Genomic DNA, 24,021 nt, shown 5'->3' with positions numbered 1-24,021 from the left:
ACATTGGTGGGAGGGGGATGGATTGGTCTCCATTTTGGGGGTCTTTTCCCGCCTTGATGATTGATTCTTTGAGTATCTGAAGGGAAACTAGACAAGGGCACACAAATGCATTTAGCCACTTCCTCCACACCACCTCTGCCGTTTCATTTCCCCAAAATGTTGTAGTATTCTTGCTCAGTGCTGTGAAAATCACGATCATTTAACTCTATTTGATTCTTTGAGTATCTGAAGGGAAAGCAATGATCAGCGAAGAGCGCACAAATGTACACACCTGCTTGCTCCACCTCCTTCCCACCAAGTTTCCACAAAATTTCTTAGTCATCTTACTCAGTGGTCTAGAAATCACAGCCATTTAACTCTTTGCTGCCCGAATGGTTTTATCCTCCCTCCCCCAGCTCACTTCGCAGTCACAAGGACTCTTCGCAGGGTCCTTCAGGCTCCCGAAATGTGCAGCGAATCGGCTGCATCGTATGGGGCTCGATGTCCTTTGGGATGTTGAGTCCTGCTACTGAAACCTTGCCAAGTAAACCCACAACACATGGAGACAGGCTCCCCTTTCAGAGTCCCCAACCGTGTGCTTGCCCATCCCAAGGGGAAAAAATCATCTTGATCTCCTGGGAGTCATCCTCGCCTCTTCTCCCCTTTGACTTCTGCACCCACAAGAAAAACAAACAAAACGAAAAGTCCTATTTTGAGGGGACAAGTCCTATTTTGAGGTTATTTTGAGCAGCCAAGGAGACCTCAGACACCTTCAGAAACTTCAGTTTTGCCCCAGGAAGCCGTGAGTCAAAGCCACATTACTGTGGCACCCACTTTGCATGCAACTCTTTGCAAGCCAGCTCATACAATAAAATGTTGTACTGGTGCTTTCAGAGTTACTGCTTTTACTGCTTTAATGCAGCTGTACTTCCTCCCCTCCTCCTCCAACGCCCCCCCCCACTACCCGGAGGCCTTATACTCTACCCACTAGGTTTCTTCAGTAAAAGTAACGGATGGTTGCTTTCTGTGCTCAGCCAGTTGCTGCGAGAGGACTGGATGTGTGAATGTGATCAGTGAGACCGACATTTCCTTGCCAGCCATGGGGAAAGGAGCCCAAGAAAAAAATCACCCTGACCAAGAAGAAGTACTGAACCCTCCAAGAGATGAGGAAAAACAATGTGAATGGGGTAATGCTGGGGGAAAGCGAGATCTGGCTCCGATGCGGCACTGGTGGGATGGGCACCAACCAAGGTGTTTTGGTGGGTGAGGACAGGCTCTGAATTTTACTGTGCAGCCACCTCTAAATCCATCTAGGACCTTAAAGAAGGGAGCTCCTATCCCAAGCCAGTGGGCTATAGGATCAACCATGGATCCAGCAGAAAAAGGGCAAATGGGGGGTGGAAAGACCCAGCCCACATCTCCTGCTCTCTTCTCCACCAGGCTCCAGCCCCCGTGGGATGGGAAGGAAATGTCATCGTGTACAACAGCTCCTGGCTCCGCTGTGTGTGGTGCTGAGTGTCCTTGTCCTCGTTCTGGTGGTGGCCTTGGTTGGTGAGTCCCACTAGAGCATCCCCAGGGCAGGGAGATGGGCCAGGAACCTGTTTTAGGGATGGTGTGGGGAAATCCAGGGTTTTCCTAGCAGGATGAGAAGCCCCCCAAGCATAGCACTGAGTCTGCTTCATGGAGCACCCGCTTTTGTCCCCTCAACCAGGCTCTACTCAGCCTTTCCAAGCGGGTGCCCCTTCTTGGCGCATCCATATAATATAAATAATTAAATTTTTTTTTTTTATTTTATTTTTTTTTTGTGGCTATCCATGCATCTCACCTGCTCGGTTTTCTCCTTTTACAGTTGCGCAGCTGCAGTCTCGCTCATCACATCCCCAATTCTCCCACGTGTGCCCAGACAAATGGATCAGCTTCCAAAGCAAGTGCTACTATTTCTCAGAGAATGAAAGCAACTGGATCACCAGCTTGGAGAAGTGCAAGGCCATGGAAGCCTCCCTGACCTCCATAGACAGCCTGGAGGAACTGGTGAGAACTGGGCACGAGTCCCAACACAGGCTCTGGTGTGGAAAATGTGTGGGACCAGACCAAAATCCAATTTTCCCCCAAATTTCACCCACTGCCAAAGCCAGGAGAAGATGCCCTGGGGAAAGCACCAGCCCGGGCTAGGGCATGAGCAATATCACATTATTTTCTCCAAAACTCCCTCCCTACATCCAGCTGGGTCCTGTCCTGAGCTTTGCCCTCAAGGGGCTTCCTTTTTCTGTGAAATTGTAGAATATTCACATCTCTCAAATCAAATCACCTTCCTATTGCAAGGTGCTCTGCAGGCTGGAGGTGGAGGTTGTGTTTTAGGAAGAAAGAACAACCTAAACCCTTTTTTTTTTTTTTTTGTTTTCTCTAAAGGCTTTCATCAAGCGCTACATGGGCCAAGGAAACCACTGGTTGGGGCTGCACGAGGATGTCAACGGCCGGTGCAGGTGGACCAACGGCACAGCCTTCAACGACTGGTCAGTCTCTCTGCCTGCTGGGGTTGGGTACCTCGGGTTGACAATTAGGGCAGGAGTTCTTATAGGGTCTGGGATGGCCTCTTTTGGGACGGGGACCTTCTCCTGCCACCGCACCGCTGGTTTTCCATGGGAGGCTTGGTGCGGACCAAGGATGCTGCGCTCTGAACCCCTATTAAACCTTGAACGCTGTCCCTTGTGACCTTCCCAGGAGAGGAAACCCCAACTTTTCTTCCAGTTTTTAGGGTAGTTTTCCTACTTTCTTCCCTTCTGCTCACTCCTGAGTGTGTCTGCGTTGCAGGTTTGAGGTGTGGGGAGATGGCCCTTGTGTGTACATAAACCAGGAGAAGATCAGCTCAGCCTTCTGCCACATGGAGAAATACTGGATCTGCAGCAGGCACAACGACTACGTCCTCCGGAGGCAAAAGATTCACCCCGAATAAAGATCTCATAAACATAATGCTTGTGCCAAAACTAGCACAAAAGCTGGTAAAAACTTACTTAAATCTGCTTCTTTGCAACAACATTATTAGAATTTCCTTTCTGCTCAGATTCTTGGAGGCTCAGTCAATCTTCTGTACTGTCCAGTAACGAGAGGGATCTGGGAGTTTTAGCTGATAGCAAGGAGAATGAATATGAGCCAGCAGTCTGCCCTGGCAGCCAGGAGGGACAACCATACCCTGGGGTGCATCAAGCACTATCCCACTAATCAGTCAAGGGAGTTGATTGGATAGGACCCGCAGAATGGTGTCAAGCTGGGGCAGGGGAAGTTCAGGCTGGCCATCAGGAAGAGGTTCTTCACCAAGAGGGTGGTTGCACACTGGAGCAGGCTCCCCAGGGAAGCAGTCACTGCAGCAAGCCTGTTTGGGTTTAAGAAGCATTTTATCTGTGCTCTTAGTCACATGGCATGAATTTTTGTAAACCTGTATGTTTGTAATAATAGATCTGTAACCTACAAATCTGATGTGCTATGGAATTATGCTATTTTTTTACTATACATTTTCTGTTGGAAGGAGGATAAAGCAAGAATGCAACAAATACAGTCTGTATGTACATATTGGTATGCTTTTTTTAATTAAAAAAAAATAAACCACATGCTAATTTCACCAGTCCATACACTGATAGTCTCAGCTGGGCTTAGTCGGGTTCAAACCCTGAAATTACTTGCAGAGCTGTAACAAGGAGGGTTGGCTTCACCCCAAATATTAGCAGCAAGCATCCTGCAGGCTGGTCTTTTTGGGGTGGGCACCATACAGCTCTCTGTCTCCTGCAGTCTTTGAAAGGAGATGGAAGGGTTCTGTCTGGCAAACCCACTTCTGGTCGCTCCTACAGCTGTTGACCTCCAGCTTGTCTTTCAATGTTGCGCAGCCGTTGTCCACACTCTGAAGGGAACTGAACCTGCAAACCAAAACCGTCAGCACCCTTTTGCTCTTGGGTTAGGGGGCAACGGGAGCTTCTCCCCCAGCCTGTCTCACTGGGCTCCAGGAGGCTTCTTGCTGCGGGCTTGCCCAGATGCGTGTGCAGATTGCTGTGCTTGCACTACCATCTGGCTCTTTCCTCCACTGGAGCATGCCCAGGGTGTTAAAACCACGTTGGCTGCTTAGGTATGATGAGATCTTAGGTTGCAGTGCTTCGTACAGCCAACTATTGGGCTATAAAGCCATTCGGGGGCGTTTAAAAAGCTGTTGCAGATAACAAATATTGAAGATATTGGGGCAGAAGTGGAGCAAAGCTGCTCCGCGCACCACGGGTTGCAGCTGTACTCACATGGTGGCATTGAAGGAGGAGTTGTCCACCCATTTCCATATGTAGTTTGATGCCTTTAAGCCGATCCACACCCTTAGCTCTTCCTGGCGGGTGATCTCACTTAAGTGCTCCTGGTGAATGGGAGAGGAGTGTTGGCTTCCAAAGGCCTTCAGCAAGAGGCTCATTGGGATGCAAAGCTGTCTTTTTGAACCCACTGGGTTAATCCTCAAAGAGATGGGCCCTAAACACCACCCGTGCCTTGGGTGCTGCCTCGCTCAGTGGATGGAAAGAGCTTAAATTCAGAGCCTGAGACACTGGGGGCTCCCCCCAAGCTCTGTATACTTTCCTTCTGTGCCAAAGGTGGGAAGGAGCCTCCAAAGCCCTTTAGGTGGCAATTCAGCCCTGTTCCCTCCTCTTAGTAGGTGGTTGCTTGGAGCTACCAAGCCTCCTGCCACCAACCAGCAGCTCCGGGGCAGTTTTTGCCCCTTTACCCACCAAAACCCAGGACTTTTGGGTCCTTTTGAAACCTTCTCCACTCTGCACTTACCATATCAGTGATGTTTCGGAGCACGGCCAGATGGGATCCCCGACTTTCGCAGTCTGTTTTGCCTTCTATCCAAGTCCCAATGGATTTGGAAACCTGGTAGCACTGGTCCCCCAAAAGCTGCCAAGACGGGGGGCAGAGCTTGCAGCCCCCATGGCCTGGAGAGGAGATGGAGCCGTGAGACACCCCAAAAAGTGCTCGAGGTCTCGCTTAAACCAGCCAAGAAGCACTGGGGAGGGAGCTCTCTCCTCTCCCAAATTTTTCCTGCCCGCTTTTCCCACCCATCCACCACAAGGAGGACACGGTAGGGTGAGCATGGGGAAGGTGGAGAGGTGCCTCCTCCTCCCAGAGGCCCACAGAGGATGGAGATGATCAGCAAAATGAGCTCTTCCTCGCCATGCTCATCGACACTGAGCTGGGCTCACAGCCCCCTGGGGACACCCATCCCACCCCAGGGACCCCCCCGGGGAAGGGGTTACCTGCGGAGCCGTTCCAGCGACAGAAGTAGCGCAGCAGGGAGGGAATCATGTTCACCTCCATCCTGCTCCTTCCCCTGGCCTCGATCTTGTTTTGCAGAGCATTGGGAGGAGTCGGCGTCTTCTGAAAAACTTGGAGGCAAAATTTTGGGGTGAGACTGCGGCTGTTTGAGGGCAACGTCGTGAAAACCGAGCAGGGCTGAGTTGGGTTCTCCAGGCTATTTTGCAACCTCCCTTTCTGGTCATGACTATACGCAACTTTTGCAGAAGCATAAAAATATTTCTTGTGATCTCCACTCTTGCCTTAAAAGCAATTTTTTTGCGTTTTTATGTTTCTTTGTTTGTTTCAGAGGGGATTTACTCTTGTTGGATGCATCTTGTGGGGCAAAATTGTCCCCATCCAAATGGAGATGGTCACTAGGATAAAACCCTGAATGCCCTCTGGCGAAAAAGAAATAAAATAAAAAAGTCCCTCATGGTCGCTTGGGTTTTGGACGTGTTTACGAGTGGGTTTTACTTACCCTGTACACTGAGCACCACCACCAGCACCAGCAGCACCACGTGGCTCAGCACACTCAGCTTCAGAAGGACTCTGTGCCACTGTGGGCATGTGGTAGGAGCTGAAAGAGTCCGTGGTGTTATTCAGAAAGGACTTTCTTGTAAATTAAAATTTAAATACAATGAAAAGAAGTAAATTGATATAAAATAATATCAAATAAATAAATAAAAATTAATAAATACAATATGAAAATAATATTTTTTTAGAGCCCCTCTCTTTGAGCAGATCTTGAGAGATGCTTTGCTACCTGCACAAAAATCAACAAAAAACAAAAACAAAAACAAAAAACAAAAACAAGTGAAAACCCAATGATCATAACCTTCTTTCTGCTTCTCCCACCCCAGGACCCTCCTTACAAGGGTCCTGCTGCTTGCCGTGGGGCAGCTTTGGCTACAGCAAAGCCGTCAGGAACTTGGAGGGGACGGGGAGAAGCTGAACTGTAGCTTCCCAGTTACACCAACTTTATGGCTCTAGAAAATGGGGGTGTACTGCCGAGCACTTTGCCGTGCAAGGGAGTACCGTACAGCAGAAGTCCTCAAAATGCTTCCTTTCTCTCTCTTTTCTCACACTTCATCCATCTCCAGCCCTCATGGAACAACGGAACCACCTCTCTGGTATTTCCTCTGCTTTCTCATGTTCCCAGTTCTGGTACAAAACCATTTTTATTCCACGATACTGAGCTTACCACAGACAAGTGTCCCCCCCAAGCCTCCTCTCAGTTTCCCCATCTCAAGCGACTCTATGGGACCCCAAGAGCTGTGCCACCCCATTTCTTCCCCCCACCAAGCAATCGCCACCCGGGGTATCCTCTCACCACCACAAACCCGTGGTGGGGACGGAGGACCGGACCCCGCTACCTGCATCCCGGAGGGGTCCCGGCCTCTCCGCAGCACCCCGCTTGCATCGCCTGTCCAAGGCCATGTAGCCATCCTCATCCTCCATGGCAGGAGGACACACAGCGGGTGGAGGGGACACAACGGGGTCCAGAGGACAGGAAACCAAAATGCTCAGAGCTGCACCAGTGAAGTGCAAACCAGCGGTGGGGCTGGAGCTTCCTGCCACAGCTCACGGCTGTTCAATGCCCCTCTTATATATGGAGTTGTTATATATGGAGTGGTAATTCGTGTCGAGAAAATGGTTGATATTAATAAAGAAGGGGGAGATTTGGGAATGTGGCCATGGGGGTTGGAAAGCCCCGTGGTTCAGATTGCCTCGTCTTCATGAGGCAATCAATGTGCCTGTTCCCGTCCTGGTCTCCATTCTGCCAGCCTGCTCCTTCTCATTCCTCTTTCCTGCTTCTTTATTGATGACATAACTTCATTGTGTTGCTTTTTTTTTTTTTTTTTTTTTTTTTTTTTAATCTTGAGGATAGGCTCCTCTTTTATACCCTTCTCCCAACAGCAGTTCTTCAAAACATCTTTTTATTGGTCAAACAACTTTGCATATAACAACAACAGCAAACACCCAGAAACATCCATGCCTTAAGGTCTGGAGAACAAGAAACCCCAGACTGCATGGAGTCTCCTGAATCACCCTTCTTTGTTCCCTCTAAAATCTTTACATTCCTTATGGCCTCATCCTTAAGAGTCTAGTGTTATCTCAACCACGGGGCTTTCCAACCCCCATGGCCACACTCTCAAATCTCCCCCTTCTTTATTAATATCAACCATTTTCTCAACACAAATTACCACTCCATATATAACACCTGTATCTAGTGGAGTCCCTCAGGGATCAGTACTGGGAGACCACGACAGGTTGGGGAATTGGGTAGGGAGACTTTATGGCTCCCTACAGCTACCTGAAAGGAAGGTGTGGAAGCTGGGGTTCGGCCCCTTCTCACAGATAACTAGTGATAGGACCTGAAGGAATGGCCTCAAGTAGTGCCAGGGGAGGTTCAAGTTGGAAATTAGGAGACACTTCTCAGAAAGAGGGGTCAGGCATTGGGTGGGTTGCCCAGGGAGGTGGTGGAGTCACCATCCCTGGGGGTGTTCAAGGAGAGGTTGGACATGGTGCTAGTGAGTGACATTGGTGGTAGGGGGATGGGTGGGCGGAACTGCTTGCTCCGCCTCCTTCCCTTCCAGTAGTTCCCCGAAATGATGTGGTTTTATTGCTCAGTTCCGGGGGGGGGGGGGGGGGGGGGGGGGGGGGGGGGAGGGGATCACGCCCAGTTAACTGTTTGCTGCCACAGATGGTTTCATTCTCCCTCCCCCAGCACACTTTTCCCCATCAGATCCATTCCTTGTGCTCCTGGCAGGGTCCTTCAGGCTCCCCAAATGTGCAGAGACTCAGCTGCATCATATGGGGCTCAGTGTCCTTTGGGACGTGGAGTCCTGCTACCAAAACCCTGCCACGTAAACCCACGACAGTTGGAAACAGGCTCCCCCTTCACCCCAGCTGTATGTTTGCCCATCCCAAGGGGGAAAAATCATCTTGGTCTCCTGGGAGTCCCCATCTCCCCTTTGCCCTCAGCACCCACAAGGAAACAAACAAATAAACAAAGAAACAAAATGAGAATCGTGTTTTGAGGAGACAAAAGGTTATTTTGAGCAGCCAGCTCACTCTCAAACACTTCAAACACCCTCAAAATCTTCAGTTTTGCCCCAGGAAGAGGTGAGTCAAAGGCAAATTACCCCCAATTTGCATGCAAAATCTTTGCAAGCCAACTCACACACAAAAACGTACTGGTGCTTTTGGGTTAATGCAGCTTTACTCCTCCTGGGCACCTTAAGCTCCTCCCACTGCCGTTTTGCAATAAAAAGAACAGATGGTTGCGTCAGGAAAACTTTTTTACCCATGTTCAAGTTGCAGCCACTGGGGTTTTTCAGTTCTGAAGCCTTACTATTTAAGACGGGTTTTGGTTAATATCTTCAGGTATTCCTACTGCAAGACCTCTCCGGTAGGATCATAGGCTGAGTGATACCACTCCCTCGCTGCTACAGGACACTGCTGCATGAGCAGGATAACACAAGCACTATTCCTTCTCTCATTCCTTAAATTGGAGCACCAGCAAGAAGACACCAGGAGTAGACACACTGCTCTTAGGGTGAGTCCACGTTGGAGCAGCAAAATTTGGGGCCAGATGAGCAAGCAACGCTCAGCTAGGGATTGAAATGGGGAGGGAGGGAGCAGCCAGTCAGGATCGGTTTCCCTTTTTTTTTTTTTTTTTTGTTCCTTTTCCCTCTCCCATTTTTCTACCCTCTTTTGTCGCTTTCTCACCTTTCTTTCATGTTTAGACTCTTTTTTTTTTTTTTCTCAGTCTCCTCTCATTGTCTCCCTTTTTTAATGCCAAAACTGCACACCCAGTGAGCGTAAGTGCCACTCGTTTCTGTGAGAACAGACAAAAAAAATACAAAAAACCCACATTGCCCAAATTGTTCCTTTGGAAACATTTTTTGGGGGTTCTTTTGGGAACCAAAACCTTCGTCCTCCTTAAGAGCTTATTCCCATAAATTTGTTGTTGCAACAAATCTGTCTGACAAGTGGGGCAAAGTCCTTCCTTGTTGATTATTTTCCAGCAACAAGGCCAAGCTACGTGGCACAAGAGCTGCTTTACTTGAGCAGCACACACCACAACCTGTGCTCAGAAAATATTGCAAGGAGAATTGGCATAATGGGTGTTTGTGAACCAACAATGTCAGCAAGGCCAGCTGCTGGCTAATTTCCTCTTTTTTTTTTTTTTTTTTTTTTTTTTCAAATTCAGCTTCCTCCTTGCTTGCAGGGCTGAAGCCACCTGGGGGAAGGTGTCCTGTTACAAACAGCTCAACTCCCTTTGAGCTTTCTGTGCTGATAGGCAGTGTTATATATGGAGTGGTAATTCGTGTCGAGAAAATGGTTGATATTAATAAAGAAGGGGGAGATGTGGGAGTCTGGCCACGGGGGTCCACAAGCCCCATGGTTAATGATAACATCAGACTCTTAACGATGAGGCCATCAGGAATGTAAAAGAGTTTAGAGGGAACAAAGAAGGGTGATTCAGGAGGCTCCATGCAGTCTTGGGTTGCTTGTTCTCCAGCCCTTAAGGCATGGAAGTTTCTGGGTGTTTGCCCTTGCTGTTATTTGCAAAGTTGTTTGACCAATGAAAACATGTAAAAGTAATGTTCTGTATATTTAGAATGTTTGGTGTTTGTGTGTGCCTGTTGGTGGAGCGTAGACTCCCCGCACACCCAGCGCTGTTTACTTACCTTTTATGCCTCTTATAAGTATTCCTTTTATAAATATTACTAAATTCAGATTGAGTTGAGACTTCATTTATAACAGCAGTATTTTTTCTTTTTTTTTTCTTTAGTATTCAGTCAGTTTAAACTTCTGTCTCTTTCTTCCTTCTCTCTCTTTTCTTTTTCTTTTTCAGTTTTTCTTCTCCTTCTTTCTTCATCTTTTTTTTTCTTTATACCTTACCTTCCTTCTTCCTTCCCCTCCAGCAGCCCTCTCCCCACCCATGTTGTCCCCACAGCCCCCTATGTCCCCACAAATCTTCACATTTGGGGGGCTTTGCTGGCCCCCCAACACTCAACTCTCTTCTTGCTTTCACAGCATGCTCCAGCAGTTGCTGCTACAGAACAAGATGGGTGGACGTGATCAGTGGAACCTCACATTTCCTTGCCTGCCATGGGGAAAGGAGCCTGTGAAAATACTCACCCTGACCAAGAAGAAGAGCTGAACCCTCCAAGATGAGGAAAATCCATATAAATAGGGTAATGCTGGGGGAAAGCAAGATCTGGCTCCAGTGGGGCACTGGTGGGATGGGCACTGGCCAGGGTTTTTGGGTGGGTGAGGGCAGGCTCTGAATTTTACCATGCTACCACCTCTAAATCCAATCCAAACAGGTGTAGGTGCCTTCAGAGGATACGCATCAGCCCTGCGTGCTCTCCCCACCCTCCCAAGCCCCTCAAAGATACAAACCTACCAAAACCTATTAGCATTTTTCCAAAAGGACTCGAGGTAGGCACTGTGCCAGGGACATCTCCCTGTCCCCTGGGACCCTTATTTCCCATTTTGCCTATTCCCACTTTAGTATGCTGCTACAGAAATTTACCTCCAAAATTTGCTGTTGTGACAGAATTGAAAGCAGCAAGACCTGAAGTCACGTCCTTTGCTGTCTTCTCACCTTGACTTCTCCTTTCCTTGTCCTCCCTCTGGTGTCTATGGGTTTAATAACCACCAAGGGCTCATTTTTTCAGTCCTTCTACCAATGGCTTTGCTGTCACATCTGCCCATGCAAAATAGGTTTTTGTGCTCCTTCCCTTAGGATGGTGGGCTGCGACCTATCCTGGCACCTTCTCCATGGGATCTTGGGTGTCCGTGACACAGAAAGGAGGTGGGATGGGAATCCTTCTCCAACAGCTTTTGGTCCTCCTTCCCATATATTTTTAGGGAGCTCCAAAACCTGTCTGGGCTCAGCCAGCTCAAAGCAGGTAATAGATTCAGTCCCGGCCCTAAAACCAGTGTGTTCCCCTTCCCAAGAAACGAACAAGGTTGTGCTCACGCTGCCCCATTGGAGAACTTCCCAATGGGCAAAAACGCAGTGAGAAGAGGGCTTGACCTAGCCAATATCCTTTTATGAGGACATAATTGGGTGGATAGATGATGGTAAAGCAGTGGACGTGGTCTATCTTGATTTCAGTAAGGCCTTTGACACCGTCTCCCACAGCATCCTTGCAGCTAAACTGAGGAAGTGTGGTCTGGACGATGGGGTACTGAGGTGGGCCATGAAGTGGCTGAAGGGAAGAAGGCAGAGGGTTGTGGTCAGTGGGACAGAGTCAAGTTGGAGGCCTGTATCTAGTGGAGTCCCTCAGGGGTCGGTACTGGGAGACCATGACAGGTTGGGGAATTGGGCAGGGAGACCTTATGGCTCCCTACAGCTACCTGAAAGGAAGGTGTGGGAGCTGGGGTTTGGCCTCTTCTCACAGATAAGTAGTGATAGGACCTGAAGGAACGGCCCCAAGTAGTGCCAGGGGAAGTTGAGGTTGGAAATTAGGAGACACTTCTCAGAAAGAGGGGTTAGGCACTGGGATGGGTTGCCCAGGGAGGTGGTGGAGTCACCGTCCCTGGGGGTGTTCAGGGAAAGGTTGGATGTGGTGCCTGGGGACATGGTTTAGTGGGTGACATTGGTGGTAGGGGGACGGATTGGCCTCCATTTTGGGGGTCTTTTCCTACCTGGATGATTGATTCTTTGAATATCTGAAGTGAAACTAGACAAGGGCACACAAATGCTCCGCCTCCCTTCTGCCTTTTCCAGAAACTGAACACAGTTGTGGTTTTCTTGCTCAGCACTGTGGAAATTTAACTCTTTGCTGCCCAAATGGTTTCATCCTCCTTCTCCCAGCACTTTTTTCCCCATCGGGTCCATCCCTTGTGCTCCTGGCAGGGTCCTTCAGGCTCTACAAATGTGCAGAGACTTGGCTGCATCCTATGGGTCTCGATGTCCTTTGGGACATGTAGTCCTGCTACCGGAATCTTGCCACATAAACCCACAACAGATGGAGAGAGGCTCCCCTTTCTGAGCCCCCAACCGTGTGCTTGCACATTCCAATGGGGAAAAATCATCTTGATCTCCTGGGAGTCGTCCTCGCACCATCTTCCTTTTACCCTCTGCACCCACAAGGAAACAAACAAATAAAAAATAATCCTATTTTGAGGGGACAAAAGTTATTTTTGAGCAGCCCACCAGACCTCAAACACCTTCAGAAACTTCAGTTTTGCCCCAGGAGGAGTTGAGTCAAACCCACATTACTGTGGCCCCCACTTTGCAAACCTTTGCAAAGTAGCTCAGAGGGAAAAACCTTGTATTGTATAAGGACATGCAGAATTACCCTCCCCTGGGGGCCTTAAGTTCTCCCCACAGGGTTTCAAGAAAAATAACAAATGGTTGCTTTCCTTCCTCTTTGTCAACAGGAAAATAAAGTTGTAACAGAATTCAACAACCAACCAGTGAGGTTTGGAATTCATTAGCTTTCTCAGTCAAGAGAGGGTTATGTATCTTGGTGAGAAGGCGTTCCTAGCACATCAGCAGTAGGCAGGCTGAGTGCTCCCCCTCCCCCACTGTTACAGGACTACGCAACGAACAGAATGACTCACACAGGAAACCAGGACTAGGCAGAGTGCTGCTGCGGTAAGTCCAAGTCTGAAAAGCTAAATTTGGGGCCAGCTAAGGTAAATTTGGGGCCAGCTGAGCAAGGAACGCTCAGCTTGGGGCTGAAATGGGGAGGGAAGGAGCAGCCAGCCAGGGCGGGTCTCTATCGTATTTCTTTTTTTTTTTTTTTTACAGATTTTTTTATTCCTTTGTCCTCTCCCGTTTTTCCACCCTCTTTGTCTCTTTCTCGCCCTTCTTTTCGCATTTGTGCTGTTTTCTCTCATTCTCCTCATGTTCTCTCCCTTTTTTAATTCCAAAACTGCCACTTACGTGTTTCTGGGAGAAGAGCCAAAAAAAACACACATTCCGAAATTCTTCCTTTTCAGCTCACTTTACTGAAGCTTCTGCTGCTTCAAGGGCTGTGTGAATCTTCTTGCAGATATTTAGAACTCCTAGGGTTTTGTTTTGTTTTCTTTTGTTTTGTTTTCTGGTTTTAAACATTTCCATCTGTTTTTGCTGGATATTTTTGCCTGTTTGTTACTTTGGGAGAGTTTTCCAAGTTTCTCTTCAAGCTAAAGCATCTGGGTGCTTTCTTTGTGCTTTTCCTGGGAGGGAATGAAAAGAAAAATAAAGATGAAATGAAGCAAAAACTAATACTGATCAGTAGAATTAATAATCTGGAGGGAGCTGCAGTAAAAAAGCAGACTGGGGGGGAGAGGGATAAAACCTGGGTACAAGCTCAGGCTCCTTTGAGTCTGCAGGGTGCAAAACCCACCAATGTGTGTGCTTTTTTCAAGGGAATTTTGGTTAATTTTACAATTGTTACAAAATGGAAGCTTAACCAAAAGAAGAAGAGAAGCTCTTTTCTTGAAATGAAGAAATGAAAGCATTAAACGCTATCAGTTCCCTTACTGGTATCAGAAACTGACATTTGGTCTTCAGAGAAGTCTCAGTTGGGTTAGGGTAGTTTTAGCTCATGCAAACCAAATTTGAAGCTGAGCCAGGCTTTGTACAACAGAGTTTGGGGTACCTGCATCCCACGCTTATTACAAATTTTTATGATCCCTTGCCAAATTCAATCCTAAAACTTCTTTGAACACACTATTTCCCAGCACAACCCCTAGCACTGAAAGTTTCTCATGCAATTTTTCCTTGCGTGCTGCTGTATTCACTCAAAACCAAAACCTTTCTCCTCCTTAGCTTATTCCTAAAAGTTTGCAATGTGGATGAAGGCTGTTTTGGAAATGAAGTCTTTTCTTCTTAATTATTCCCCAGTTGGGAAGACAAGATCTGTGGTGCAAGAGCTGCTCTGTTTGAACAGCGGAGAGCACACCCAGTTATCCTTGCAGGGGAAACTGAGATAATGGATGGATGCAAATGGATGCAAACCAAGAATGTCAGCACAAACAGATGGTGGCTTATTACCTCCAGTGCTTTTTTTTTTTTTTTTTTTTTTTTTTTTTCAAATTCAGCTTTCTGCTTGCTTGCTGAGCTGAAGCCAGATGAGGGAGGGTGTCGTGTCACAAACAGCTCAAGTCCCTTTGAGCTTTGAACCCTTATAGGCAGTACACTTCTTTCAATTTCTTTTAGCATTTAAAGTCAGTTTAAACTTCTGTCTTTCTCTTTTCTCCTTCTCTTTTTCTTTCTCCTTTTCTTTCCTTTTTTTTTTTCCCTTCTCTTTCTTTCTTCATCCTTTCTTTCTCTTTCTCCCTTTCTTCCATCCTTTCATCCTTCCTCCATTCCCCTCCAGCAGACCACAAGCCCTCTCCCCAGCCACGGTTTCCCCATGTCCCCTCCAGATCCCCACAAGTCCTCAGACCTTGGGGGCTTTGCTGGCCCCCCAACACTCAACCCTCTCCTTGCTTTCACAGTGTGCTCAGCCAGTTGCTGCGAGAGGACTGGATGTGTGGATGTGATCAGTGAGACCTGACATTTCCTTGCCAGCCATGGGGAAAGTAGCCCAAGAAAAAACTCAGCCCGACCAAGAAGAAGTACTGAACCCTCCAAGAGATGAAGAAAAACAATGCAAATGGAGTAATGCTGGGGGAAAGCGAGATCTGGCTCCGGTGCGGCACTGGTGGGATGGGCACCAGCCAGGGTGTTTTGGTGGGTGAGGACAGACTCTGAATTTTACCATGCTACCACCTCTAAATCCATCTGGAGGTCCTCAAACAAGTACATTTATAACAGAAGTTCAAGCTTCAGTGAAGTTTTGCCTTGAAGTTAGCCTTCTCGGTCAAGAGAAGATTGGTTACATGTATCTTGGCACTCCTACCACATCAGCAGTAGGCAGGCCGAGTGCTACCCCCCTCCACTGTTACAGGACTGTGCAAGTAACAGCGTGACTCATTCACGTGGGACACCAGGACTAGGCAGAGTGCTGCTGGGGTAAGTCCATGTCTGAGCAGAAAAACGCGCGGCCAGCTGAGCAAGGAACGCTCAGCTCAGGGCTGAAATGGGGAGGGAAGGAGCAGCCAGCCAGGGCGGGTCTCCATCTTCTTTCTTTCTTTTTATTTTTTAACGATTTTTTTTATTCTTTTGCCCTCTCCCGTTTTTTCACCCCCTTTGTCTCTTTCTTGCCTTTCTTTCACATTTGTGCTTTTTTTCCTCATTCTCTTCTAGTTCTCTCCTTATTTTAATTCCAAAACTGCACATCTGTTGAGCTTGCATGCCACTCGTTTCTGTGAGAAGAGTCAAAAAAAAACCCACGTTGCCCAAATTGTTCCTTTTCAGCTGGCTTTATTGAAGCTTCTGCTACCACAAAGGCTGTGTAAATTTTCTTGTAGATGTTTAGAACTCCTAAATGTGTTTTTTTTTTTTTTTTAATCCATTTTTATACATTCACATCTGTTTTTGCTGTGCTTTTGTTTGTTTGTGTGTTTCTTTGGGAGGGCTTTCCCAATTTCTCTTCCAGCTAAGGCAGCCAGGTGCTTTCTTTGTGCTTTTCCTGGGAGGGAATAAAAAGAAGAATAAAGGTGAAATGAAGCAAAAAATAATATTGATCAGCAGAATTAATTATCTGGGTGGAACTGAAGTAAAACAGCAGACTGGGGGAGAGAGGGTTTACTTTTTGGTCTCTGAAGCTGATATTTGTGGATTTCAAAGAAGTGCTCGGTTGTGTTTGACTGGTTTTGGCTCACGCCAGCCAAATTTGAGCCAAGCCAGGCTTTGTCCTACGGAGTTTGGGGTACCTGCATCCCACGCTTACTACCACTTTTTATCCCGCCCATCCCCCCCCCCCCGGCCATTGAATCCTAAAACTTCTTCTACAACACTATTTCCCGGCATGACCCCTAGCACTGAATTTTCCTCCTGCAAATTTTCCCTGTGTGCTGCTGTATTTGCTCAAAACCAAAACCTTTCTCCCCCTTAAGAGTTTATTCCCATACTTTTCCATACTTTTTTATTTTATTCAACAAACGCATGTTTCAAATGGGGCAAAGCCTTTCTTTTCCAGCAGCAGTGCCAAGGTACAGGGCAATCTGCTCTAGGGAACATGCTTTGGCAGGTGGGTTAGGCTGGATGATCTGAGGTCCCTTCCAATTCCTACAATTCTGTGATTGTTTTCCACCAGAAGTGACAATGTATGTGGCAAAAGAGCTGCTTTATTAAAAAGCAGCCACCACAACCTTAGGTCAGAAAATATTGCAGAGGAAGCCGAGATCAGAGATGGCTGCAAGCCAAGAATGACAGCACAAACAGATGCTGGCTTATTTCCTCCTCTGCTTTTTTTTTTTTTTTTTTTTTTTTCAAATGCAGCTTCCTGCTTGCTTGCTGAAATGAAGCTACTTGGGGGATCATGTCCTGTCACAAACAGCTCAACTCCTTTTGAGCTTTGAACCCTGATCTGCAGTGTACTTCTTTTAATCACTTTTAGTATTTAAAGTCAATTTAAACTTCATTCTCTTCTCTTTCTCTATCCCCTTTACTTTCTCATTTTTACTACTCTTTCTTTCTTAATCTTTTTTTTTTTTTTCCTTTCTCCTCCCTTTCTTCCATCCTTTCACTCTTCCTCCATTACCCTCCAGCAGACCACAAGCCCTCTCCCCAACCACGGTTTCCCCATGTCCCCTCCAGATCCCCATAAGTCCTCAGACCCGGGGGGCTTTGCTAGTCTGCCAACACTCAACCCTCTTCTTGTTATTGCATCATGCTCCGGCAGTTGTTGCCAGAGAACAAGACGGGTGGATGTGATCAGTGAGACCCAACACTTCCTTGACTCCCATGGAGCTAGAAGACTGTGAAAATACTCACCCCGAGCAAGAAGTGCTAAACCCTCCAAGAGATGAAGAAAATCAATATAAAAGTGGTAATACATGGGAAAGTGACATCTGGCTCCAGTGGGCCACTGGTGGGATGGGCACTGGCCATGGTTTTTAGGTGGGAGGAGGACAGGCCCTGAATTTTACCATGCAGCCACTTCTAAATCTATCTGGAGGACCTCAAAGGAGGGAGCTCCTATCCCAAGGGGGAGGGCTACAGGATCAACCATGGATTGAGCAGAAAAAGGGCAAATGGGGGGTAGAAAGACCCAGCCCACATCTCCTGCTCTCTTCTCCACCAGACGCCAGCCCCCATGGGATGGGAAGGAAATGTCATCGTGTACAAAAGCTCCTGGCTCCGCTGTGTGTGGTGCTGATTGTCCTTGTCCTCGTTCTGCTGGTGGCCTTGGTTGGTGAGTCCCACTGGAGCATCCCCACGGCAGGGAGATTGGCCAGGAACCGGTTTCAGGGATGGTGTGGGGAATTCCAGGATTTTCCCAGCAGGATGAGAAGCCCCCCAAGCATAGCACTGAGCCTGCTTCATGGAGCACCCGCTTTAGTCCCCTCAACCAGGCTCTATTCAGCCTTTCCAAGCGGGTGCCCCACCTTGGCGCATCCCAGCCCCCCTACATTTCCTGGAAGGGAATACATATAATTAAAAAAATGCTATTTTTCTGACTTTTTTTTTTTTTTTTTTTGGTGGCTGTCCATGCATCTCACCTGCTTGGTTTTCTCCTTTTACAGTTGTGCAGCAGCAGTCTCGCTCATCACATCCCCAATTCTCCCACGTGTGTCCAGACAAATGGATCGGCTTCCAAAGCAAGTGCTACTATTTCTCAGAGAATGAAAGCAACTGGAAAACCAGCCTGGAGAAGTGCAAGGCCTTGGAATCCTCCCTGACCTCCATAGACAGCCTGGAGGAACTGGTGAGAACTGGGCACGAGTCCCAGTGCCTACTCTGGTGTGGAAAATGTGTGGGACCAGACCAAAATCCAATTTTCCCCCAAATTTCACCCACTGCCAAAGCCAGAAGAAGATGCCCTGGGGAAAGCACCATCCCGGGCTGGGGGATGAGCAATATCACATGTTTTCTCCAAAACTCCCTTGCTATGTCTAGATGGGTGCTGTCCTGAGCTTTGCCCTCAAGGGGCTTCCTTTTTCTGTGAAACTGTAGAATTGTAGAATCTAATCACCTTCCTATAACAGGGTGCTCTGCAGGCTGGAGGCAGAACCTGGCTGAGTTTTGTTTTGGGAAGACAGGATCGCCTAAAGACTTTTTTTTTTGTTTGTTTTTCTCTAAAGGCTTTCATCAAGCGCTACATGGGCCAAAGAAACCACTGGTTTGGGCTGCATGAGGATGTCAACGGACAGTGGAGGTGGACCAACGGGACAGCCTTCAACAACTGGTCAGTCCCTCCGCCTGTTGGGGTTGGGTGCTTTGGGTTGGCAATTAGGCCAGGAGTTCTTATAGGGTCTGGGATGGCCTCTTTTGGGACGGGGACCTTCTCCTGCCACCGCACCACTGGTTCTTCATGGGAGGCTTGGTGCGGACCAAGGATGCTGTGCTCTGAACCCCTGTTAAACATTGAACACTGCCCCTTCCAATGTTCCCAGGAGAGGAAACCCCAGGTTTTCTTCCCGTTTTTAGGGTAGTTTTCCTACTTTCTTCCCTTCTGCTCACTCCTGAGTGTGTCTGCATTGCAGGTTTGAGGTGCGGGGAGGTGGCCCTTGTGCTTACCTAAACCAGGAGAATATCATCTCAGCCTTCTGCAACACAGAGAAATACTGGATCTGCAGCAGGCCCAACGACTACGTCCTCTGGAGGCAAACGATTCACCCCGAATAAAGATCTCATAAACATAATGCTTGTGCCAAAACTAGCACAAAAGCTGGTAAAAACTTACTTAAATCTGCTTCTTTGCAGCAACATTATTAGAATTTCCTTTCTGCTCAGATTCTTGGAGGCTCAGTCAATCTTCTGTACTGTCCAGTGACGAGAGGGATCTGGGAGTTTTAGCTGATAGCAAGGTGAATGAATATGAGCCAGCAGTCTGCCCTGTCAGCCAGGAGGGCCAACCATACCCTGGGGTGCATCAAGCACTATATCACTAATCAGTCGAGGGAGTTGATTGTCCAGCTCTACTCTGCACTGGGCCGGCCTCCCCTTTGAGTACTGTGTGCAGTTTTGGGCACCACAGCACAAAAAGGACATTAAAGTGTTGGAGAGTGTCCAGAGAAGAGCCACAGAGATGGTGAAGGGCCCAGAGGGGAAGACGTATGAGGAGCTGCTGAGGGCATTTGGCCTGTTCAGGCTCAAAAAGAGGAGGCTGATGGCAGACCTCGTCATGGTCTACAGCTTCGTCCTGAGGTGGAGTGGAGGGACAGGCGCCGATCTCTTCTCTTTAGTGACCAGGGATAGGACCCACGGAATGGTGTCAAGCTGAGGCAGGGGAAGTTCAGGCTGGACATTAGGAAGAGGTTCTTCATCAAGAGGGTGGTTGCACACTGGAGCAGGCTCCCCAGGGAAGCAGTCACTGCAGCAAGCCTATTTGGGTTTAAGAAGCATTTTATCTGTGCTCTTAGTCATAGGGCATGAACTTTCATAAACCTGTATGTTTGTAATAATAGATCTGTAACCTACAAATCTGATGTGCTATGGAATTATGCTATTTTTTTTACTATACATTTTCTGTTGGAAGGAGGACAAAGCAAGAATGGAACAAATACAGTCTGTATGTACATATAGGAATGCTTTTTTTAATAAAAAAAAAAATAAACCACATGCTAATTTCACTGATAGTCTCAGCTGTGATTGGTTGGCTTCAAACCCCGAAATTCCTCGCAGAGCTGTAACAAGGAGGGTTGGCTTCACCCCAAATATTAGCAGCAAGCATCCTGCAGGCCGGTCTTTTCGGGGTAGGCACCATACAGCTCTCTGTCTCCTGCAGTCTTTGAAAGGAGCTGGAAAGGTTCTGTCTGGCAAACCCACTTGTGGTTTGTCCTACAGCCATCGACCTCCAGCTTCTTGTCTTTCAATGTTGCGCAGCCGTTCTCCTCACTCCCAAGGGAACTGAACCTGCAAACCAAAACCGTCAGCACTCAAAAGCAGCTCCTTTTCCTCTTGGGTTAGGGGGCAACGGGAGCTTCTCTCCCAGCCTGTCTCACTGGGCTCCAGGAGGCTTCTTGCTGCGGGCTTGCCCAGATGCCTGTGCAGATTGCTGTGCTTGCACTACCATCTGGCCTCTTCCTCCACTGGAGCATGCCCAGGGCATTAAAACCATGTTGGCTGCATAGGCGTGATTAGATGTTGGGTTATAGTGCTTCATACAGCCAACTATTGGGCTGTAAAGCCATTCGGGGGGGTTTAAAAAGCTGTTGCAGACACCAAATATTGAAGATATTGGGGCAGAAGTGGAGCAAAGCTGCTCCGCACACCACCGGTTGCAGCTGTACTCACATGGTGGCATCAAAGGAGGAGTTGTCCACCCATTTCCATATGTAGTTGGATGCCTTTAATCCGATCCACACCGTTAGCTTGTCCCGGCGGATGATCTCACGTAAGTGGTCCTGGTGAATGGGAGAGGAGTGTTGGCTTCCAGGGGCCTTCAGCAAGAGGCTCGTTGGGGTGCAAAGCTGGCTTTTTGAACCCATTTGGTTCATCCTCAAAGAGACGGGCCCTAAACACCACCCGTGCCTTGGGTTCTGCCTCACTCAGTGGGTGGAAATTGTTAAATTCAGCGCCCGAGACACCAGAGGCTCCCCGTGAGCTCTGTGTCCCTCCTTCTTCCCATGCCAAAGGTAGGAAGAGGCCTCCAAAGCCCTTTAGGTGGCGATTCAGCCCTGTTACCTCCTTAGTGCGAAGAGGCTTGGAGATACCAAGCCTCCTGCCACCAACCAGCAGCTCCAGGGCAATTTTTGCCCCTCTACCCACCAAAACCCAGGACTTTTGGGTCCTTTTCAGGCCTTTTACACTCTGCACTTACCATATCGGTGGTGTTTCGGAGCACGGCCAGATGGGACCCCCGACTTTCGCAGTCTTTTTTGCCTTCTATCCAAGTCCCAATTGATTTGGAAACTTGGTAGCACTGGTCCCCAAAAAGCTGCCAAGACTGGGGGCACAGCTTGCAGCCCCCGTGGCCTGGAGAGGAGATGGAGCCGTGAGACACCCCAAAAGTGCTCGAGGTCTTGCTCAAACCAGCCAAGAGGCACTGGGGAGGGAGCTCTCTCCCCTCCCAAATTTTTCCTGGCTGCTTTCCCCACCCATCCACCACAAGGAGGACACGGTGGGGTGAACATGGGGAAGGTGGAGAGGTGCCTCCTCCTCCCAGAGGCCCACAGAGGATGGAGATGATCAGCAAAACGAGCTCTTCCTCGCCATGCTCATCGACACCGAGCTGGGCTCACAGCCCCCCGGGGACACCCATCCCACCCCAGGGACACCCCCGGGGAAGGGGTTACCTGCGGAGCCGTTCCAGTGGCAGACGTAGCGCAGCAGGGAGGTAATCATGCACACCTCTGTCCTGCTCCTTCCCCTGGCCTCGCTCTTGTTCTGCAGAGCATTGGGAGGAGTCGGCGTCTTCTGAAAAACTTGGAGGCAAAATTTTGGGGTGAGACTACGGCTGTTTGAGGGCAACGTTGTGAAAACCGAGCAGGGCTGAGTTGGGTTCTCCAGGCTATTTTGCAAGCTTCCTTTCTGGTCATGACTATACCCAACTTTTGCAGAAGCATAAAAATGTTTCTTGTGTCCTCCACCCTTGCTTTAAAAGCATTTTTTTGTGTGTTTTTGTGTTTCTTTGTTTGTCTTGAGAGGGGATTTACTCTTGTTGGATGCATCTTGTGGGGCAAAATTGTCCCCATCCAAATGGAGATGGTCACTAGGATAAAACCCTGAACGCCCTTTGGCGAAAAAGAAATAAAATAAAAAAGTCCCTCATGGTCGCTTGGGTTTTGGACGTGTTTACGAGTGGGTTTTACTTACCCTGTACAATGAGCACCACCACCAGCACCAGCAGCACCAGGTAGCCCAACCCGCTCAGCTTCAGAAGGACTCCGTGCCACCGTGGGCATGTGGTAGGAGCTGAAAGAGTCCGTGGTTTTATTCAGAAAGCACTTTCTTGTAAATTAAAATTTAAATACAACGGAAAGAAATAAATTGATATAAAATAATATCAAATGAATAAATAAATAAAAATTAATAAATACAATATAAAAATAATATTTTTTTAGAGCCCCTCTCTTTGAGCAGATCTTGACAGACGCTTTGCTACCTGCACATAAACCAAAAAAAAGAAAAAAAAAAAAAAGTGAAAACCCAATGATCACAACCTTCTTTCTCTCTCTTTTCTCACACTTCATCCATCTCCAACCCTCATGGAACTATGGCACCACCCCTCTGGTATTTCCTCTGCTTGCCCATTTTCCCAGTTCTGTTGCAAAACCATTTATATTCCACGATACTGAACTTATCACAGACAAGCGTCCCCTCCAAGCCCCCTCTCAGTTTCCCCATCTCAAGTGACTCTCTGGGACCCCAAGAGCTGCTCCACCCCGCTTCTTCCCCCTGCCATGCAATCGCCACCCAAGGTATCCTCTCGCCACCACAAACCTGTGCTGGGGACGGAGGACCGGACCCCGCTACCTGCGTCCCGGAGGGGTCCCGGCCCCTCTGCAGCACCCCGCTTGCATCGCCTGTCCAAGGCCATGTAGCCATCCTCATCCTCCATGGTGCGGAGGACATGCAGCAGGTGGAGGGGACACAATGGAGTCCGGAGGACAGGAAACCAAAATGCTCAGAGCTGCACCAGTGAAGTGCAAACCAGCGGTGGGGCCGGAGCTTCCTGCCACAGCTCAAGGCTGTTCCACGCCCCAGAAAGCTTTTGGGGTCACCAACACCCTCGCCTGGTGCCCAAGTGAGGGGCACAAGATCCTCCTGCCTCCCCCAGGCTCACAGCCCGCCCTGTAAATTACATTCCTAATGAGAAGATAATTTGTCTTTTATTATTTTACCCCATTCTGGTGTGGGCCCAGCTAAATTCCTTTGATGTGCACAAGGCACTGCTTCTTTGTGATTCCAGTAAGAAAGGCAGATGTCCTTGAAAGCAGATAAGAAAGTTGGTTGGTTTTTGTTTGTTTGTTTTTTAATAACTCCAGCATTTAATCCTGTCATCACTGCTCTGCCAGGCACTTTGCAGAAGCCTTTGCTCAGCCCCTGCCTGTGTACAGCTTTACAGCTGTGTTCTTCTAGGATTTTCTTTGAAAAACAGTAAAACAAAAACAAAAACAAAAACAAAACAAAACAAAACAAAAAAAAACAAAAAAACAACCAGAGAACTGTTGTTCCTTCTGTTGTTTCTTTTTCCTGTTGCTACAGCAAGCCGGAGGTACAGATTGGCTTTTGACACCATGAAAAACCACCTTGATCAACTAGGAGTTGTCCTTGCCCTGTCTCCCCCTTGCCCTCTCCAAACTCAAAGAAAAAAAAAAAAAAAAAGATAATTCTGTTTTGAGGGGAAAAATTTTATTTGGATATGCACCCTAAAGAATATGCATCCTAAAGGATCTGCATCCTGAAGCCAACCAGTCCTCAAAGAGACTCAAAAACACCAGTTTTGCCTCAAGAAGAGGGAAGTTGAAGCCACATTTCTGCACCCCTCTCTTTGCAGGGAAGATTCATCAGCCCAGCTGAGAAAAAAATGCAGCATCCGGAGCTTTTGCCATTCTTCCTCCCCTGCCTCTGCCCCCGTTCCTGAGGGGTGTTAAAAATTGTCCCGTGAACGGGGTTTCTTCAACAAAAGTAATGGAGATTTGCTCCTCTTCCTCTTTTAGCACCAGGATAACATCATTAAGAGAACTCCAAACAGTGAGATTTTGAGTGAT

General features: G+C 48.0%; 3 protein-coding genes and 1 long non-coding RNA gene across 26 annotated transcripts in view; 1 reads left to right on the top strand and 3 right to left on the bottom strand.

Annotated features, from left to right (window-relative positions):
- Positions 1-24,021, top strand: part of LOC137846297 (C-type lectin domain family 2 member B-like) — a 153,495-nt gene that overhangs the window by 59,926 nt on the left and 69,548 nt on the right. Inside the window, exons 1-6 of one of the 21 annotated variants that reach the window (XM_068664214.1) lie at positions 12,765-12,922; positions 14,755-14,917; positions 17,448-17,558; positions 17,890-18,071; positions 18,448-18,551; positions 18,850-19,933. In XM_068664214.1, the coding sequence (XP_068520315.1) occupies positions 14,830-14,917; positions 17,448-17,558; positions 17,890-18,071; positions 18,448-18,551; positions 18,850-18,991 (627 nt within the window). In that variant the 5' untranslated portion in view covers positions 12,765-12,922; positions 14,755-14,829 and the 3' untranslated portion in view covers positions 18,992-19,933. Of the gene's footprint in view, positions 1-983; positions 1,167-1,419; positions 1,531-1,828; positions 2,011-2,388; positions 2,493-2,790; positions 3,581-8,572; positions 8,858-12,757; positions 12,923-14,754; positions 14,918-15,250; positions 15,272-17,045; positions 17,193-17,447; positions 17,559-17,889; positions 18,072-18,447; positions 18,552-18,849; positions 19,934-24,021 lie in introns of those variants that run through there. The other 20 variants (XM_068664217.1, XM_068664215.1, XM_068664213.1 and 17 more) reach the window with 20 other exon arrangements.
- LOC137846260 (killer cell lectin-like receptor subfamily B member 1C) overlaps positions 1-24,021 on the bottom strand; it is a 56,392-nt gene that overhangs the window by 27,109 nt on the left and 5,262 nt on the right. The window lies entirely within an intron of this gene.
- Positions 4,805-7,729, bottom strand: LOC137846334 (uncharacterized). Its single transcript, XR_011090464.1, has 3 exons — positions 5,777-7,729; positions 5,259-5,387; positions 4,805-4,937 (listed from the first exon to the last, which is right to left on the bottom strand). It is a non-coding gene; the product is annotated as an uncharacterized lncRNA (long non-coding RNA).
- Positions 20,448-24,021, bottom strand: part of LOC137846257 (killer cell lectin-like receptor subfamily B member 1B allele B) — a 58,479-nt gene continuing 54,905 nt past the window's right edge. The window contains exons 4-5 of one of the 2 annotated variants that reach the window (XM_068664117.1): positions 21,129-21,283; positions 20,448-20,712 (exon numbers count right to left, since the gene is read on the bottom strand). In XM_068664117.1, coding sequence (XP_068520218.1) covers positions 20,599-20,712; positions 21,129-21,283 — 269 coding nt within the window. In that variant the 3' untranslated portion in view covers positions 20,448-20,598. The remainder of the gene's footprint in view (positions 20,713-21,128; positions 21,284-24,021) is intronic. The other variant, XM_068664118.1, reaches the window with a different exon arrangement.

Source organism: Anas acuta, chromosome 31 (genome assembly GCF_963932015.1).
Source record: "Anas acuta chromosome 31, bAnaAcu1.1, whole genome shotgun sequence".
Lineage (NCBI taxonomy): Eukaryota > Metazoa > Chordata > Aves > Anseriformes > Anatidae > Anas > Anas acuta.
Note: the sequence above shows the minus strand (reverse complement) of the source record. Positions and strands in the feature narration are given on the sequence as shown.